This window comes from Lepus europaeus, chromosome 12, assembly GCF_033115175.1.
Source record: "Lepus europaeus isolate LE1 chromosome 12, mLepTim1.pri, whole genome shotgun sequence".
In the NCBI taxonomy this organism is placed as follows: domain Eukaryota; kingdom Metazoa; phylum Chordata; class Mammalia; order Lagomorpha; family Leporidae; genus Lepus; species Lepus europaeus.
The window spans coordinates 37,459,850-37,479,004 of record NC_084838.1 but is presented as its reverse complement, the minus strand read 5'-3'; the positions used below and the strand labels follow the sequence as shown (position 1 = coordinate 37,479,004).

The 19,155-nt window shown below is 39.9% G+C and overlaps 1 protein-coding gene across 1 annotated transcript in view; it reads left to right on the top strand.

The window, feature by feature from the left end:
- The first annotated feature begins 2,425 nt into the window (after positions 1-2,425).
- The window catches only part of LOC133770951 (zinc finger CCHC domain-containing protein 7-like), a 68,050-nt gene continuing 51,320 nt past the window's right edge, over positions 2,426-19,155 (top strand). The window contains exons 1-4 of the mRNA XM_062206728.1: positions 2,426-2,522; positions 7,552-7,595; positions 10,872-10,997; positions 11,927-12,097. Coding sequence (XP_062062712.1) covers positions 2,426-2,522; positions 7,552-7,595; positions 10,872-10,997; positions 11,927-12,097 — 438 coding nt within the window. The remainder of the gene's footprint in view (positions 2,523-7,551; positions 7,596-10,871; positions 10,998-11,926; positions 12,098-19,155) is intronic.

Below are 19,155 nucleotides of genomic sequence, written 5' to 3'. Positions count from 1 at the left end.
AACCTAAGAGTAGAGAATAGAAGGAAAAGAAATCCAGTCAGAGTGTTAGAACTAAGTCTTTTACTTTATTGGGGATTTAGATATTAAAGTTTGAAATATACACATCAGTAAATAGCAGAATGAACATTATTTAGAAAAATCAAGAGAAATAGCTAAAAAATTGAAAGTAATTGCCTCTTCATAGTGCAAGGTGAAATGGGGAGGGGAAACTTCTATTTTTTCTAGTATATAATATTTCCATGAGCATGTATTACCTTGATAAAATTAATACTAAAACATGAAGCTTTTAATTTAAAGGCAATATCTACGTGTATGTATCAAATGAAGTTGAAGGCACAGAGAAACCCAAGTATTTGCTTGGAAAGACATTTTAAACAAGTACACTATGGAATTGTAAGATGGACTGACTGAATATTGGAAGTGAAACATTAGGTTAAAAAGGAAAGTAAACTATGTTTTGAGCCATTAATAACAGAGGAGAGGGTATTTTTACCTTGTTGTCAAGTGGAATTACATAGATAAATTTTGTTTGAGAAATCTTACCCTTGCAAAGACTGTAATACAAACATTTGTTATATATCATATAAGCAATTACAGATGTGAGCCTGAACCTTTTTGATGTAAGATCTGCAGAGAGAAAATCAAAGCAAATCTGACCCCAAAAATAACAAAAGCAAATTGTTTCAGAGTGACTTATTTCAAAAGTGACCTCTTGATGAGATTTGACTGTTTATTTGTGGTTGTTATTTTAAAAAATATTTTAAATTTTCATATGAACTATTTTCTGTTTTGCTTTTGATGGGGGATGGAGGTAGGGAATAGGCATCCATGAAATATTCGTTTAAAAGAAAAGTAACTCCCATGTGCTGGGCAGTTAGCCTACAGTTTAAGATGCCCTTGCCTGGGGGCCATTGCAGCATTTAGGGACCCAGCCAGAGACTGAGTTCTCACTAGCTCATTCACATGTGCTTGCTCTCCCTCCTTCCCTTCCACCTCTCTCCCTCTCCCCTTCCCATTCCCTTCCTCCTTCTCAAATACATCAATAAATAAATAAGAATAGAAAACCCATGATCCATTGTATTGATTGTTTCTGTTGATCACTGTCTGTTGGTCCTTAATATGATTTGAGGGTCTTTTAAAAATTTTCTAAATAAATGTTTTTTGAACTCGGTAGTTCATTGAACCCTGGGGACAGAGGAAGAGAGGACAGATAAAGATCTTAAATATGAACTCTTTGCAAGAGTTCTATAGAACCCTGTGCTAAACACCTGTATGTGTTTCCTCTTTCTTCTTCCTCCTTTACCTCTAAAAAAAGAAAAGTTAAATCCCCATTTATCATTTACACACATTTTAAAAATAAAAGTTGTTTCTGGTAAATTTAATGTGATTTAAAATGGCATGAATATGTTGATGCTTTACTTGCAAATTCTTCTATTAAAATTTATTTTATTTAGACTATTGCCAGTTATACAGTACAAAGTTTTCACTACTAAAACAGTTTTATGCCCAGTATTACAATGAAAAAATATAAATATGAGTAAACCACGACAGAAAAAAAAAACAAAACAAAACAAACCAGCTTGAGAAGAATGCAAGTGAATAAAGTAGCTTAACCCTCAGGGGATTTGAATGTGGCATTGTATGTGTTAGTAACTTCGTTTGAGGCTAGTTCAGCTGCTTATTAGAAGTGAGAAGATCCCAGAGGGAACTCTGATGTCATGGTGTTAGGCTGAGGAAAGGGTATGGCATAAATATCAGGCAGCTTTGTAATCCATAAACACTGGCTGGGTACAGGCATGATTGTTTACAAATGTGTAGTTATAGTCTACTTCATGTGATCTTATGTTTGCCAGTATTACTCAACAATAGTGTGGGGGTTTTTTTAAGTCCTTTTTGGTTCTTATTTACTATAAAATTTCCTAAGTTTTTTCCCTAACCATAAAGAACTATATTAATGACCTTTTAATAGGCAACAGTCGTTGATTAAATTATCTATTGCCTTATGTGCCCTGATGGAACAATGATTATTCACATAAGTGTACATATGAATATTTTCCCTCTTTTTGTAATTTTCTACTGTGCCTCAAACTATTCCAGATATTGTGCTAATGCCTAAATAGATAAAATACATATGATCTCAGTCCACAGAGAACTTTAATATGGAGAAGAAATGAAGTATTTATTAGTATAGTCTTTTTTTTTTTGAGATATAAAACAAATTTTATTAGTTTTCAATTTCCACTAATACCCAATATAGTATAGTCTTTTATACAAGGTTTGGGAAAGCTCAGTAGCGTGAGAGATACAAATAAGGTACTTTTGGACTATAACTGCACAGGGAGAAAATACTTCTATAGAAGGAAATCACACAGTTGTAAATGTTGTTAATTGTCTCAATGAATGGTAAGTATGAAACCATGCTTTGATGTTTCGGAGATTCAAAGCTAGAAATGACACAGTGAAAGTCCAGGATATTATTACAAGTTTGAGAGTGATCCTCTTTGCTTATGAAGGAGTACCAGGTAAGAAATCAATGGAGGCAATAAAGACCTTGAAGGCCAACTCCTAATTCCAAGTGGATGAATTGGGGATGCATTCAAGTTTCAGAGTATACAGATACAGGTTTAGCTTCCAAGAGAACAGCAGGACATTGGAGAAATTTTAGAGCATAGCTGGACTTGAGGACTAAGAAGATGAAGCAAGAGAAATAGTTAAGGACCAAATTATAAATTATGGAAGGCAGTGGCATATATATCTTGTGTTTTAGAACTATTACTCAAATAACAGTGGAATGGAAAGTAGTTGGTGATCATAGAGACAGCAAAACTATTTTAACCTAGATGGGAAATTAAATAGCCTTGGGTTAAAGAAATGACATTGAAGCTATTTTGGGTCTTGATACAAACAAGACTTCTACTTAACACCATCTCTGATTGGCTGTTTGGTGTTGGACAGACTGCTTATCCTCTCTGAGTCTACATATTAGTGGGTAGGATTAAATGGCAACCATGGTGCCTTCTAGCACTGTTTCTGCGACTCTCCTTTCATTGCTGGAATCAAATACACTGTCACTTAGTCCAATTTACCTCAGTCCTCCGGACCTTTAAACCAGCACACTGTGTTTTGCCTTAAAGACAACTTGCCACAGGGCCCGGTAGCACTCACCTTCCATGTGTCTACTACCCAAAAGGCCACAGAACTTGAAACAACACTGCCCTCAAGTATAAAATCCAGACTGCCTAAGGAAGCCTGTCGTCGCCTCTTAGCTGTTGTGCAGCTTGGTCTTGCTGGTATCTGGGGTTGTGGTTCTTTTCCCACTTCAGAACTGTGATCAAGGCAGTAGCTGGTAATTCTTTCCTTGGATTAAAATCAACTCAGTGCTACAAACATCTGTTAAACAGATTACAAGGAGTAAGGTGCTAGAGGTAAACAAAGATGAACAAGAGCTTATATAGCCCAGGAGAAGACAAGGAGACAAATGAAAAGAGGAGTAAGAGAAGATGAAATAATGCTATTGTTAATTTAAAAGAAGAGATAACACCTGAATTTAAGGAAGGGGGCAGGAGGGGCCACAGAAGGCTGGGCCATAAAGGAAACTATTGAGTTACAATTTACATACAGTAAAATGTACCCACAGAAAAAATTCAGTGTGATGCATTTTTGACAAACTTACGCACCTGTGTAACCACTACAGAAATCAAATGTAGAACATTTCCATCATCCCAGGGTGTTACTTGGTGCACATGTGCAGTCAGTCCCACACCCAAGGCGGCCACTCCTTTGCTCTGTGTCCCAGTACGTTTGTTTGGCCTGTTCAAGGACCTGAAGGAAATGGGATCCTACTCATGTACTGTTTTGTGTCTGGCTTCTTCCACTCTAAATGTTTCTGACATTCATCATGTTGTCTGGTAGTAGCTGAACATTTGCCAGTGTTGTAGCACAGCTAATTAAGCCGCCCACTGCAATGGATGAGTACTGGTGGAGTCTGGACTGTTCCAGTTCATATTCAGCTCCTTACTAATGCACCTGGGAAGGCAGCAGAAAATGGCAGCAGAAAAGTGTTACTAATGCACCTGGGAAGGCAGCAGAAAAAGTGTCTGGGCCCCTGCCACCCATGTGGGAGACCTAGATGGAGTTTTAGGCTCCTAGCTTCAGCCTGGCCCAGCTCTAGCCATTATGGTCATTTGGGGAGTGAACCACTAGCTCTGCCAGCGTCTTCTAAAGGCAGAGATATACTTACCATATCCAACAACTGTACTCCGTGGTATTTTCCCAAGAGAAAATGAAAAGCTGGTATCAAAATAATTTTTTTCTACACTTACTGTTGCTGCTTTATTCATTCATAATTGCCCTAAACTGGCAACAACCCAAATGTTCAGCAGCTAACTGGCTAAACAAATGGTGTTATATCCTTACTATGGAAGACTGCCGTGTAAGAAAAAAGGAACAACTACTACCCGACAACATGATGAATGTCAGAAACATTTAGAGTGGAAGAAGCCAGACACAAAACAGTACATGAGTAGGATCCCATTTCCTTCAGGTCCTTGAACAGGCCAAACAAACGTACTGGGACACAGAGCAAAGGAGTGGCCGCCTTGGGTGTGGGACTGACTGCACATGTGCACCAAGTAACACCCTGGGATGATGGAAATGTTCTACATTTGATTTCTGTAGTGGTTACACAGGTGCGTAAGTTTGTCAAAAATGCATCACACTGAATTTTTTCTGTGGGTACATTTTACTGTATGTAAATTGTAACTCAATAGTTTCCTTTATGGCCCAGCCTTCTGTGGCCCCTCCTGCCCCCTTCCTTAAATTCAGGTGTTATCTCTTCTTTTAAATTAACAATAGCATTATTTCATCTTCTCTTACTCCTCTTTTCATTTGTCTCCTTGTCTTCTCCTGGGCTATATAAGCTCTTGTTCATCTTTGTTTACCTCTAGCACCTTACTCCTTGTAATCTGTTTAACAGATGTTTGTAGCACTGAGTTGATTTTAATCCAAGGAAAGAATTACCAGCTACTGCCTTGATCACAGTTCTGAAGTGGGAAAAGAACCACAACCCCAGATACCAGCAAGACCAAGCTGCACAACAGCTAAGAGGCGACGACAGGCTTCCTTAGGCAGTCTGGATTTTATACTTGAGGGCAGTGTTGTTTCAAGTTCTGTGGCCTTTTGGGTAGTAGACACATGGAAGGTGAGTGCTACCGGGCCCTGTGGCAAGTTGTCTTTAAGGCAAAACACAGTGTGCTGGTTTAAAGGTCCGGAGGACTGAGGTAAATTGGACTAAGTGACAGTGTATTTGATTCCAGCAATGAAAGGAGAGTCGCAGAAACAGTGCTAGAAGGCACCATGGTTGCCATTTAATCCTACCCACTAATATGTAGACTCAGAGAGGATAAGCAGTCTGTCCAACACCAAACAGCCAATCAGAGACGGTGTTAAGTAGAAGTCATCTTTGTATTTAAGATCCAAACCCAGAATTGAAGCAAGTGAAGAATGGTGGAAGTTCTAATAACCCAGCTAGACAAGTCTGTACTTGGTTTGATATTTGGAGTTTAGACAACAACAGCATTATAGAAAAAGAAAGGTCGGGCAGTCTGCTGTCATTGCCAGGGTTTAGCCAAAACTGGAATCCTAAACCTTGTGGTAAAGCCAAGAGTTAGCTTTTGTTTTCCTATGCTTCGTTTATCACTTCAGAGGTACTTATTTTGCATATAATTGAAACCTATTTTGTATACTTTTTAATGAACTTTCTACAGTAAGAATGGTTTAACTTTTTTGCTATTATATGGAACTTAGAATATTGTTGAATTCCACAGGAATGTTAAAAAAACAATCTAAATGGAGTCTTTGTTTTTCAAACCTTCCCTTTGCAGTATCCTCTGTTCTTATATAAATTTATTAGGACTTAAGTAATGGTCACAGTTGCTATTTTTGCATTTCATTCGTTTGACATTTTATTAAGGAGTATTTTTATTCAGTTTCATAATTTAAGTGATTTCAAGTGAGCATTTTGCTTTTGAATGTTGAAGGAAGCTGAGATGCAAGAGGCAACTTTGCAAGTTATAGCAAAACATGTTCCTTACCTGGATTCTTTGAATGAAAGAATAACTGCATGGACGGTGGTGACGAAGGAATAGATTCTGCTTCTATTTAATGTGTTCTCCACTCAGTGTACACATGCAGCCTCCAGATTTTACAAAGAAAATAATCATCAGCACAGCATCTCTGCTTTCCTAAGGATTGGACTTTTTATAAAGCAGCCCCATGTTTTTCTAGTAAAACTATTTTATTTTTAAATATGTCTCTGGACACTTACTCCTGGTAGGCCTGGGAAAATATAGATTACTTCATGTCTCTTCAAAATTCTTTTCAAAGAAATAAGTCAGAGTCAATTTGTGTTTTTGAGATAGAGGAAAGTAGTAAGGTAGGAGGAAGGGGGAATCTTGACTTTGCTTTGGGAGCAGTCTTTCAGTTCTTTGTTGACACCTTAGCTTCGGCATTAGTCATAAGTGCCCTCCTCCTTGGCCATGGGTGGACTGAGGGAACAGCAGCCATTGCAGGTTTGTGTGAAAGGACAGGGCAAAGTGAAGAAAACTGCTGATACAGGAAAATGTAGGGTTTTGTTGCCTCTAGGTTTTTACAGTTGTATTTTTAGATTAATCAGTGGTTTCTGGATAGTTGGCCTCCCTTTTTGCTCCTGTGTTTTCACTGTTTTTGATATTAAAAAAAAAAAACAAGCTCCTACTCTTAATAGTGCAGTTCAGGTTTTTTTTTTATTGTTTAAATCAAGTCACTTAGAGTGGACATAGTTAATGCTGATGTTGGGAGGAAAACTGTCTCTTAGATCTGCCAACTTAGATCCCTAGGGCTGACAATGGACAGTTTAACTGGAGAAAAGAAAGGTTTGTCCACAGCTCCAGGAGCACTCAGTAATATGAAACTTGCTAAAGAGGTTGGAGGGTAGAGAGGTGGTGGCTTAGATGCCAACTTAACAACAAAAAGAAAGTTTAGAGAGTCAGAGGAAATGTCCGTGTGAGGCCTGTTTCTAGTGTTTTTGGAATTGGAATATCTTGGTGCAAACTCAGTCATTTCCCTGACTGGACACCTCCTGGAAGGAACAGGATGGGTTTTGGGAGGGTTGGGATCAATGCTTGTCTGTAAAACTCTGCTTTAGTCATTTAAGCAACATTCTGATGAGAGTTCTTTCTACATCTGCTGTTGGGTTTTAAGTCTCATCACTGATTTTTTAAATATATTTTATATATTTTGATGATCTTCAAGGCATTTTTAAGTATCTCATTTGATTCTCACAGAATTTTTTAGGTAGAACAAATACTATCCCAGTTTCACAGGTAAGGAAACTGACATTCAGGTTGTTGATAGCCACTCAACTAATACTTGAGTTAAAGATGAAAGTTTAAGACAGCAGTTCTCACTGTGCCTTTGGGGTCTAATTTGAATACTAACAAATTGAATAATCTGATGTCAATCTTAAGTGCTTTAACGATGCCAAAGTTGAGTAACATTATATTTGTTTTATAGGAGAAGATGGTGTAAACTGGTTCATCAGTGACAAAGATATTGAGGTAAAATAATTTTTGAAATTCTAAGTAATAGATTAAGAATTTCCTTTGATTAATAGCTTCCTTTTTTTTTATAATGATAATTTTTGGAAGATTAATGAAATTTGTAAATGGGGCCCGGCACTGTGGCGTAGTGGGTAAAGCTGCTACCTGCAGCGCCAGTGTCCTATATGGGTACCAGTTCAGGTCCTGACTGCTCTGCTTCCAATCCAACTCCCTGCTAATGTGCTTTGGAAAGCAGCAGAGGATGGTCCAGGTCTTGGGCCCCTGTGCCCATGTGGGAGACCTGGAAAAAGCTCTTGGCTCCTGGCTTCAGATGGTCCCAGCTCCTGCTATTTCGGCCTTGTGGGGAATGAACCAGCAGTTGGAAAACCTCCCTCTCTTTCTCTCTCTCCTTCCCTCTCTCCCTCTAACTCTCTGTAACTTTGCCTTACAAATAAATAAATCTTTAAAAATTAAAAAATAAATCTTTTAAATGGCAGTGGATCAAATGACTTATTAGGAGAAGCTTGATTTTGGAATATGAGAGATTTAACTTTTCAGAAACTAGATTCAGCCTTGACTGTTCTGAATCAGTTAATAGCCATGATAATTTAGTTGCCTTTCCCTTTCTTCTTCTATGCCATGGTAAGTCCTGTCAGCCGATGTGGCCTGGTACCACTAAATGTTAACACCGGAAATAACTGCTTCTTCAGTGTAAGGAAATGGTTTGTCTATATTTAGAATGCTGCAGGTGTTTGTCTTTGTCAATTATTAGCCTTAATTGTGGCAGATGCTATAAAAAATAATTTTACAACTTGGTAGAAGTTTTAAAAGATAACTGCAGTGTATCTACTAAACAAGTACAGCAGAATAACAAGCAAAAGTTGAGAGCTTTTCAAAGATAGAACTCTGCCAAACAAGGAAAAGGACACAGTTGGGATTTATTTATCTATTTATTTTAAAGATATCTCATATGATATGGGACAGCTAGCATTGGGTCACTATGTAGGCAAAATGGATCTTTTTTTTTTTTTTTTGGACAGGCAGAGTGGACAGTGAGAGAGACAGAAAGGTCTTCCTTTGCCATTGGTTCATCCTCCAATGGCTGCCACGGCCAGCGCACCGCACTGATCCGAAGGCAGGAGCCAGGTGCTTCTCCTGGTCTCCCATAGGGTGCAGGCCCAAGGACTTGGACCATCCTCCCTGCACTCCCGGGCCATAGCAGAGAGCTGGCCTGGAAGAGGGGCAACCGGGACAGAATCCGGTGCCCCGACCAGGACTAGAACCTGGTGTGCCGGCGCCGCAAGGTGGAGGATTAGCCTACTGAGCCACGGTGCCAGCCCAAAATGAATCTTAACAGTGACTCCAGGAGGGACTGACACTATGCCGCAGTGGGCTTCCCATATGGGCGCCCATTCCAGTTCTAGCTGCTCTGCTTCCAGTCCAGCTCCCTGCTAATGCGCCTGGGATGGCATCAGAGGATGGCCCAAGTCCTTGGGCCCCTGCACCTATGTGGGAGACCTGGAAGAAGCTCCTGACTCCTGACTTCAGTCGGGCCCAGCCCCAGCTGTTGTGGCCTAGGGAGTGAGTCAATGGATGGAAGACCTCTCTCTGTCTCTACTTCTCTATGTAACTCTGTCTTTCAAATAAATAAATCTTTTTAAAAAATGACTTCAGGAGAAGGAAGTTATTTCACTTTCTTTTAGAAATTATAATCCAATTTTGTAACCTTGCGCTGTACAAAAGAAGAGATATATTTGGTAGCTATGAGGCTTTATAAATTTATAAAAGATAAAATTTTATAAATCGCTATTCCCTAACTAAAAATTTAAGCAGGCCTCTTATTCAGAAAAATATGAATGTACCTTCAAAATTTTTATTTTATTTTTCATTTTTATTTATCTGAAAGGTGGGCAAAAAGAGACAAAGAGAAATCTTCCATCCTTTGGTTCACTCCCAAATGCCTGCAACAGTTGGCACTGAGCTAAGCAGAAGCTAGGAGCCCTAAACTCAATCCTGGTCTCCACTGTGGGTGGCAGGGACCCAAGTTCTTGAGCCATTGCCTGCTACCTCCCAGAGTGTGCAGCAGCAGGAAGCTGGAATCAGAAATGGAGGCAGGACTTGAACCTGGGCATTCTGACGTGGGATGCAAACATCCCAAGGCAGCTTCTTAAGTGCTGCACCAAGCATCTACCTCTGATGTACACTAGGTGTAGAAATCTTGGATTCTGAATGCCACCAGAGTATCTAAATGATGCATATCAGTACCTCTCCTAGACCTGAACCATAGGTAGAAAAAGAAAAAGAAAAGGAATCTTACAGAGAAATATAAAATAGTAGGTAGTAGGGGTAGACAAAAAGGGGTACAGTTATCTTTAAGGCACTCACTTTTATATTTTTCTTCCTTGTTTTGAGAGAAAAAGAGGGAGCACAAAGTTTGTTGTTGCTATGTTCTAAATTGAACAGATTTGACTTTAATTTTCTTGCTTTATTAGCTGGCGCCGCAGCTCAATAGGCTAATCCTCCACCTTCGGCACCAGCACACCAGGTTCTAGTCCCGGTCAGGGTGCCAATTCTGTCCCGGTTGCTCCTCTTCCAGGCCAGCTCTCTGCTATGGCCCGGGAGTGCAGTGGAGGATGGCCCAAGTCCTTGGGCCCTGCACCCACATGGGAGACCATGCTCCTGGCTTTGAATCAGCGCGGCGCGCCGGCCGTGGTGGCCATTGGAGGGTGAACCAACGGCAAAGGAAGACCTTTCTCTCTGTCTCTCTCTCTCTCTCACTGTCCACTCTGCCTGTCTAAAAAAAAAAAATTTTTTTTTCTTCCTTTATCAAAGTAAGGGCGACTGACTTGAAGTTTGATGATTCTTTACTCACAGATTGTTGTCTTTATAAAGAATAAATGACTTTTTTACTAAACAGAATGAGACAATTTTATTAAAAAACTTATTTTATTTATTTGAAAGAGTTACAGAAAGAGGTAGAGACAGAGAGAGATCTTCCATCTGCTGGTTAACTCCCCAAATGGCCACAATGGCTGGAGATGTGCCAGTCCAAAGCCAGGAGCCAGGAGCTTCTTCCTGGTCTTCTACGTGGGTGCAGGAGCCCAAGCACTTGGGCCATTTTCCACTGCTTTCCCAGGAGCATTAGCAGGGAGCTGGATTGGAAGAGAAGCAGCTGGGGCTTGAACCAGTGCCCATATGGGATGCGGGCACTACAGGCAGTGGCTTTATCCTAATTATGCCATAGTGCCAACCCTAAGGCAGTTTTTTTGATTCTTGATATTTTTCTCCTTTTAGGCACAGATAGGTAATAACAGATCATCTGGAAGATGGACCCACCGATACTATTCAGCCAACAAAAATGTTACCTGTAGAAATTGTGACAAATGTGGCCATTTGTCAAAAAACTGCCCCTTACCACAAGTGAGTAAAATATGTAATGCTTTCTACATTATAAATCTGGGATTAGAACACTGTAACATTAGATTTCAAGTCTTTTTGTGATAAGTATATTGTTAAAGTTCATGTAGCTTATAGCCTGCAAGTCAGGAAAGAAAAGTAAATTTAGAATAAAAAAAATCTAGAATCAACTTCAGACTCCATTACTGGTTGTGTGATCTTGACTGAATCATGTGATGCTCTGTGCCTTTTTCTTTTTCTTATCTATAATCAGTCATAATTCCTGAGGCCTGAACCTTCTAAACCTTCTACTTTATGAGGCAGCATGTTTCAAAAATTGTAGGATAATTTTCATTGTTAGAAAATTATAATGCTAGGCGTTTATCAATGTAAATTATGTTACATAGGTATATCAACCTTTGAAACAACACAGAACTAAAACTTAGATATTCCCTGACATATGATAAGCTCTTAACAAACATTGCTTAGTTACCTGCTTCCTCTCGCAAATGACTGTCTTTCAGGTACTGATCCAGTACTCATGTTTCCTTTTTTCTGGGGGCGAGGGGGACTTTTCCAGGCAAAACAGCCTCTTCTATATTTGTTCTATGACAGCTTCACAAAGATCTTCCTCGTCCTACTTTCCTTCTTAAACACCTTCCATTTTGTCAATATTCCTTTAAGACAAAAGTGTAAGAAATAATGCCATTTGGTAATGTGTGCAAACTAAAGTAAGCCTTCTTGGCACGAACAATATACAGGTCACTCATATTAAAGCTCCAATTTCAAACATTTTGTTTTGAGATTTACAGTTATGCTAAGGGTTGGCTTTCTTTGGAGTCTCGAATTAGAAATGATATTTTATTGAATTATTTAGAAGAGGAAATGCTAATCATCTACCACCTGGGACTGAAGTGTTTTGCTAGAGATTTTTCTGTTTTTCTGCTGTGTAGAAAGTCCGTCCCTGCTGCCTGTGCTCGGAGAGAGGACACCTCCAGTATGCCTGTCCGGCCCGCTTTTGTTTAGACTGTTCTTTGCCTATGTCTTCCACTCACAGATGTCTTCAGAGATCTTCCTGGAAAAAAAGATGTGATCGATGTGATATGTTGGGCCACTATGCTGATGTGAGTATCCTGCATATAGCTCATTTGTCAGGGTTTGGAGGCTGTGTTCCAGTCTGTATCAGTCAGCCTACACAGGAAGGTTTACTCGGCACTGTATAAAAGCATGTCCACTGAAAATGCAAAGCATTCTCAAGATGAAATTCCTACTAAGTGGTTCATCATGAGGCAGCATCAGGTATTTTAAATCCATGCTAACCCCTGTACTTGATGATGCTTGCCAAGTAAAGGTTGAAATCAAAGAAATATATAGTAACATGTAAATTTATGTACATAGTAATGTATATTTAAATGAACATATGCACACTTAACCAGTTGTATACATGTGTCCATATGAGACCTGATTTTATACTGGTTTTTTTTTTTGAAGGTTTATTTATTATATGAAAGGCAGAATTACACACAGAGAGGAGAGACAGAGAGACCTTCCATCTGCTGGTTCACTCCCCAAATGGCCACAGCTGCAAAACCAGGAGCCAGGAGCTTTTCTGGGTCTCCCATGGGGGTTCAGGGCCCAAAGACTTGAGCCATCTTCTGCTGCTTTCCCAGGTGCATTAGCATGGAGCTATATCAAAAGCAACCAGGGCTTGAACCCACGCCCCTATTGGGATGCCGGCATTGCAGGCCACGGCTTTAACCTGCTGAGCCATAGTGCCAGTCTCTTTATGTTGCTTTTTGATGGTTCTTGCTGATATCTTTGGCAAGAAGGACAAGTCATCTAATACTTTTTTTGTTTTATTTTTTTGAAAGGTAGAGCAACAATGGGGCCGGCGCCATGGCTTAACAGGCTAATCCTCCGCCTTGCGGCGCCGGCACACCGGGTTCTAGTCCCGGTTGGGGTGCCGAATTCTATCCCGGTTGCCCCTCTTCCAGGCCAGCTCTCTGCTGTGGCCCGGGAGTGCAGTGGAGGATGGCCCAAGTCCTTGGGCCCTGCACCCGCATAGGAGACCAGGAGAAGCACCTGGCTCCTGGCTGCGGATCAGCGTGGTGCGCCGGCCGCAGCGGCCATTGGAGGGTGAACCAACAGCAAAGGAAGACCTTTCTCTCTGTCTCTCACTATCCACTCTGCCTGTCAAAAAAGATGAAGAAGAAGAAGAAGAAAGGTAGAGCAGCAGACAAAGGAAGAGAGAGAGAGAGAGCTCTTCTGTCCATTGATTCACTTCCCAAATGACTGCGGCTGCTAGGTCTAGGCTAGGATGAGGCTAGGAGCCAGAAATCTGTTCGAGTCTACATGTAGGTAGCAGGGAACCAAGCATTTGGGCAGTCTTCCACTGCCTGCCCAGGTGTATTAGCAAGGAGCTGGATCAGAAGCAGAGTACCCAGGATTCAGAATCAATACTCTTACTGAATGCTGGTATTGCAAGTGGCAGCTGAATCAAGTGTGCCACAAATGCTGGTCTCACAAATCACCTAATACTTCAAATACACTTGTCTTTATTAGCTCACTCTCTAAATTTAGAAGTCATTTCTGTTACTTGCAGCATATTAAAAATTACATTTTGGACATTATTGGCATATGTAAACATGTATAGGGGTCTAGTCACAATTTCAAAGATCAGAAAGACTATTGAGGTAAGTAGATACAGTTTTGATGTGGAATCTAAGTTTTCTACATTCAATTTACTCCTAACGCCTAATGAATGTCTCATTAAGTGTCTGTCATTTTAGCTGTTAATTGTATCTCTTACTGCATAGTAGCATATGTTTATTTTATACTAACTGCTAATCAGTGCAAAGTCATTTTTCAGACTCATATGTAGGTGCCAATCCTAATTGGTTTAAAAGACATTTATGAAAGGGTTAGTGCTCTTTTTTTTTTTCCTAAGAATTTCCTACCTATTTTTTCAAAAACCTTTTCCCTTTAATATGTATTTCCCAGACTTGATACAGAAGCATAAAACATTTTCCCAATTTTATTTATATTGAAGAATACCTTTTGCTCAAAAAAATTAACATGGTTTTCTGTTGAATTTCAGATTAAAACAAATTATGGTGTAAGTGTTTTGCATATATTTCTCATCTAAATATGACAGTGACTTTTAAGAGTGTTTTAATAAGTCAAATTCTATGAATGGAATTGTGAAACTGAAAAATAGATACACTTATGTCTATATAAATATAGTCAAATTTCTCTCTAAAAAATTATACTAGTGTATTGACCTACATATTGTTTAGAGAAATGAGCACTACACTTTTCAACTCTAAGCACTATTGCTCTTTAAAATTTTTTGCTAATCAGATAAAGAAAATGATCTTTTTAATTTGTATTTTTTAGACTACTAATGAGGTTGAATATGACTGATTAACTTGAAAGTTCTAATTCTCAAGACTAGTTTGTCTTTATTACAAAGTACTTGAAACTTATTTTTAAATATTTACCAAGTCTTAAAATAATAAATCCTAAATTATCTTTGTTAGCTATCTGTGTTAGGTTGTCAACTATAGTTTTCTTAGGAAGATTTTCTGGTTTTGCAGTTATATTTAATAGCTTCTGTTTTTTACTACTTTGTTCCAAAGTTATCTTACTTGCTTGTGATAATGAAAGGAAGTCAGACATTACCATAAGCAGTATTTTTTAAAATATGAAACTATAGTACAGAACAGTTAAAAATTACTTGTAAATTATTCTTTATTTTTAAAATTTTTATTTATTTATTTTCCTTTTATTTGAAAGGCAGAGAGAGGAGAGATTACTGGGGAGTGAAGGAGATCTGCTAGTTCACTCCCCAGTGCCTTTAACAACAGAGCTAGAAAAATTTGAGGACAGGAGCCTGGAACACCATTGGATCTCCTGTATGAGTGGCAGGGACCCAACTACTTGAGGCATCATCTGCCTCCCAAGATGCACATTAGCAGGAAGCTGGATTGGAAGTAGAGAAGCAGAGACTTGAACCAGGCACTTTAAAATGGGATGCAGATGTCCCAAGCAGAAACTTGACCACTGTACCAAACGCCTGCCCCATAAAAGCTTCTTTAATCAGCTGTGAATTATATCTATAGCCCCTGCTGTTTACTGTCTTAATTTTGGCACCTTGTATAATAAAACTCTTGCCTAACATGGCATTGAAAATTAATAACCCCAGTGAATTAAGTTTTTAAGATCAGGTAAGGCTGTGAGTAACTTCACACAAGGTAGTCCCCCAAATCTACCAGAATCTATTTTTGTAATTATATGGAACAGATGTAAGACACTATTTGGTCTGTTTCTAATCTGCCAACCTGATAATGATTTCCTTGGAACCCAGTCAAGGCTGGGCTCCATTAATTCCTGGTCAACAGGTTCATATTCTTGCTGCTACCCTAGAAGCTCTTCATGAGGGTTCTTGGAAGCAGTCATTCTGGCCTCAGATGGCTGAACTGTTCAACCCATCCTGTACATGCTTTAGATCTATCTTGAAACTTGACCCTCCACAGAAAGTGCTGTCTCCTCTGCAGCCCTCTCAAAAGTTTGCTATTCATTCTTCCTCAACTCCCGTATTTCTGAATACAGAGATTGGATCAGCCTCTTCCTGACTGACTGTGGCTGCTTCAGCATCATTACCTCTCCTTCTTCTTCTTCTTCTTCTTTTTTTTTTTTTTTTTTTTTTTTTTTTTTTTTTGACAGGCAGAGTGGACAGTGAGAGAGAGACAGAGAGAAAGGTCTTCCTTTACCATTGGTTCACCCCACAATGGCCGCTGCGGCCGGCGCACCACGCTGATCCGCAGCCAGGAGCCAGGTGCTTCTCCTGGTCTCCCATGCGGGTGCAGGGCCCAAGGACTTGGGCCATCCTCCACTGCACTCCCGGGCCACAGCAGAAAGCTGGCCTGGAAGAGGGGCAACCGGGACAGAATCCAGCACCCCGACCAGAACTAGAAACCGGGGTGCCGGCGCCACAGGCAGAGGATTAGCCTAGTGAGCCGGGGCACCGGCCTTACCTCTCCTTCTTTATGTAGATATCTTAAACTTTTTTAAGGCTCATACCCTCTGAAAGTATGATCCTCTACCTAACTTTACCATTTTCATTGTCCCACCACTGGACTTTGTGTTCACTTACAATAGATTTCTGAAACCGTGGGTAACTTGCAGAAGTTTTGAATAATTTAGATTTCTAAATGCAGTGGGAGAAAATGATCCATAGAGCTTATTTCTTTCTTTATATTTGATTCTAGAAAAAATGTTCTCGGATACCAATTGTATGCTAAAATATTTTTAGCAACTCAAAAATTTATTTTAAAAACAAGAACTCAGTATGTAATCAGTACAGTCTTTAACATACACATTGGTGCTCAACAAATGCTTCTTAATAAATTATATATATTTGAAGAAGTCTTTTAGTTGAATTTTTTTTAGTTTAGTCTGATATTGGGGATTTCCAGCTGAAAATACAGTGCCACTGGTGTAAATCATCTCATACTTATAGAATGGTCAGGGGCCAGCGTTGTGGTGTAATGGGTAACGCTGCCGCCTGCAACACCAGCATCCCGTATAGGCACTGGTTCATGTCCTGGCCACTTCCAATCCACCTCCCTGCTAATGGCCTAGGAAAAGCAGCAGAGGATGGTGCAAATGCTTGGGCTTCGGCCACCCATGTGGGAGATGTGGAAAAAGCTCCTAGTTCCTGGCTGTGGCCTGGCCCAGCCGTGGCTGTTGCAGTCATCTGGGAAGTAAATCAGTGGATGAAAGATCTAACTCTGACTTTCAAATAAATAAATAAATCTTTAACAAAAAAAAAGAAGAAGAAAAAAGATGAGTTACTTGAGTATTATTTTTGTTCAGGTAGTTATTTAAGAAAAGAATATAAATTTCATTTTTAATCCATTCTGAGGAATACTGAATAGATACTCATATGCCTCCTCCTCTTAATCATTTTCACAGACCTATTAAAATATTATTTGCCAAAAATAAGACTGGCTTAAACATGATTATCGAGCCAAATAACTGAGCTAAGATTTGAATTAAAGACTTTCATATTCAAATATTTTGCTTTGTGTAATAGTGATTAGTTCTACCTTTGTCCACAAACATCTACAATTTTCCAGCACTGAAATAAACTTTCTACATTTGTTCATCTGTCAAGAATTTTCTGGTTGCCTACTACGCACCAGCCAATATTCCAAACACTAGAGAAATAAAGATAAGACATGGTCTCTGACCTTGAGGAACTCAGGTATGATGGGAAAGGCAGATATGTTATAAACAGTGTAAGGGGCCGGCTTTGTTGCATAGTGGTTAAGCCACCGCCTGCAACACCGACATCCCATGCGGACATCATTCCAAGTCCTGGCTGTTTTACTTTCTATTCAGCTCCTTGCTAATGCATCTGAAAAAACCACAGAAGATGGTCCAAGTGCTTGGGCCATTGTACCCATATAGGAGACCCAGATGAAGTTCCTAGTTTTGGCCTGGCCTGGCCCAGCCCTGGCCAAAGTGGCCCTTTGAGGAGTAAACCAACAGATAAAAGTTCTCTCTCCCCTCTCTACCCCCTTCCCTTCCTCTCTTTCTTTCTCTGTCTCTCCTTTCTTTGTAACTCTGCCTTTCAAATAGATAGATCTTTAAAAAAAGAATAGTATGAAAAGTGATATGATGAAGGTATATCATGTGATGATAATAAAAAGTGTATCAGAAGACTTGAAGCCTAGTTGTTTGCAGGTAATATAAAAGGGAAAATATAGGAAATCAAACAGACTATAGGAGGCAAACAAGTAACTGTCCGTGTTATAGTATGTCACCTGTCTTTGGAAGTATCTGTACAAAGTGTTGATGTAGGAATTCCTGATCCAGACTGAGAGAGTTTCCCTATATCAGATGGACTGGAAACATGTCTAAGAGTCCGTATTTGTGAAGACTTGTCTGCTAGCCCTTTGAAGACAGGGCAAATTAAGGAAGGAGATCTCTAGCCATTCCTGGACTCAGTCTTTCTCTCTGCCACTCATTAAAGCTTTCCGCTTTATCACAGTACATTGTTTTTAACCCTAAAAAGGATGGTTCACAGCATAATCCAGAATCTGACTGCTCATTGTTTCTACTACTAGCATTCTGTCACAAGCCATGAAAGTCAACTGCCTGGATTATGGAAACAGCATCCTAAACAGTTTCCCTGCTTCCTCACCCTTTTATAATCTGTTTTCAACAGGTGGCCAAAGTAATCATTTTTAAACATAACCCAGATTTTATCAGTCCTCTATCCAAAATCCTCAAATGTGACTTTACATTTCTCTCATTGTAAAAGCTGAAGTCCTTGCAGTATCAACGGGACATTTTGTAATCTGGCTTCTTGACATCCCTTACATTAAACCCTGTTGCTTGCTCTTTCCTAATTATCTACAATGGTACCTTCCTTCATCTCCCTCTTGTCTCTGCTCAAATGTTCCCTTCTTAGAGAGGCCTTCCTTGGCCACCTTAATTAAAATAGAAAATTTCTGTACCTCAGTAAAACATCTTACATTGTATTTTATTTTTAAAAATTAAAAAAAAAATTTACTTATTTGACAGGTAGTTATAAATAGAGAGAGAGAAAGAGAGAGAGAGAGAGTAAGGTGTTCCTTCCATTGGTTCACCCCCTAAATGGCTGCTATAGCTGAAACTACACTGATCTGAAGTCAGGAGCCAGGTGCTTCCTCCTAGTCTCCCACGCAGGTGCAGGGCCCAAGCACTTGGGCCATCCTCCACTGCCTTCCTGGACCACAGCAGAAAGCTGGACTGGAAGAGGAGCAGCCGGGACTAGAACCTGCGCCCATATGGGATGCCGGCACCACAGGCGGAGGATTAACCAAGTGAGCCATGGTGCCGGCCCCAAAAAACATTTATTTTGTTAATTTGAAAAGCAGAATTATAGAGGAAAGGAAGAAGAAAGAGAGAGAGACAGAGAAGCAGAGAGATTTTCTACCCACTGGTTTACTCCCCAAATGGCTTACAACGACTGGGGCTGAGCCAGGCTGAAGCCAGAAGCCTGAAGTCTTCCACATGGGTGTGGCATGGCCCAAGTGTTCATCTTCCACTGCTTTCCCAGTACATTAGTAGGGAACTGGATCAGAAGTGCAGCAACTAGGATCAAACCAGTGCTCAAATGGGATTCCAGGCC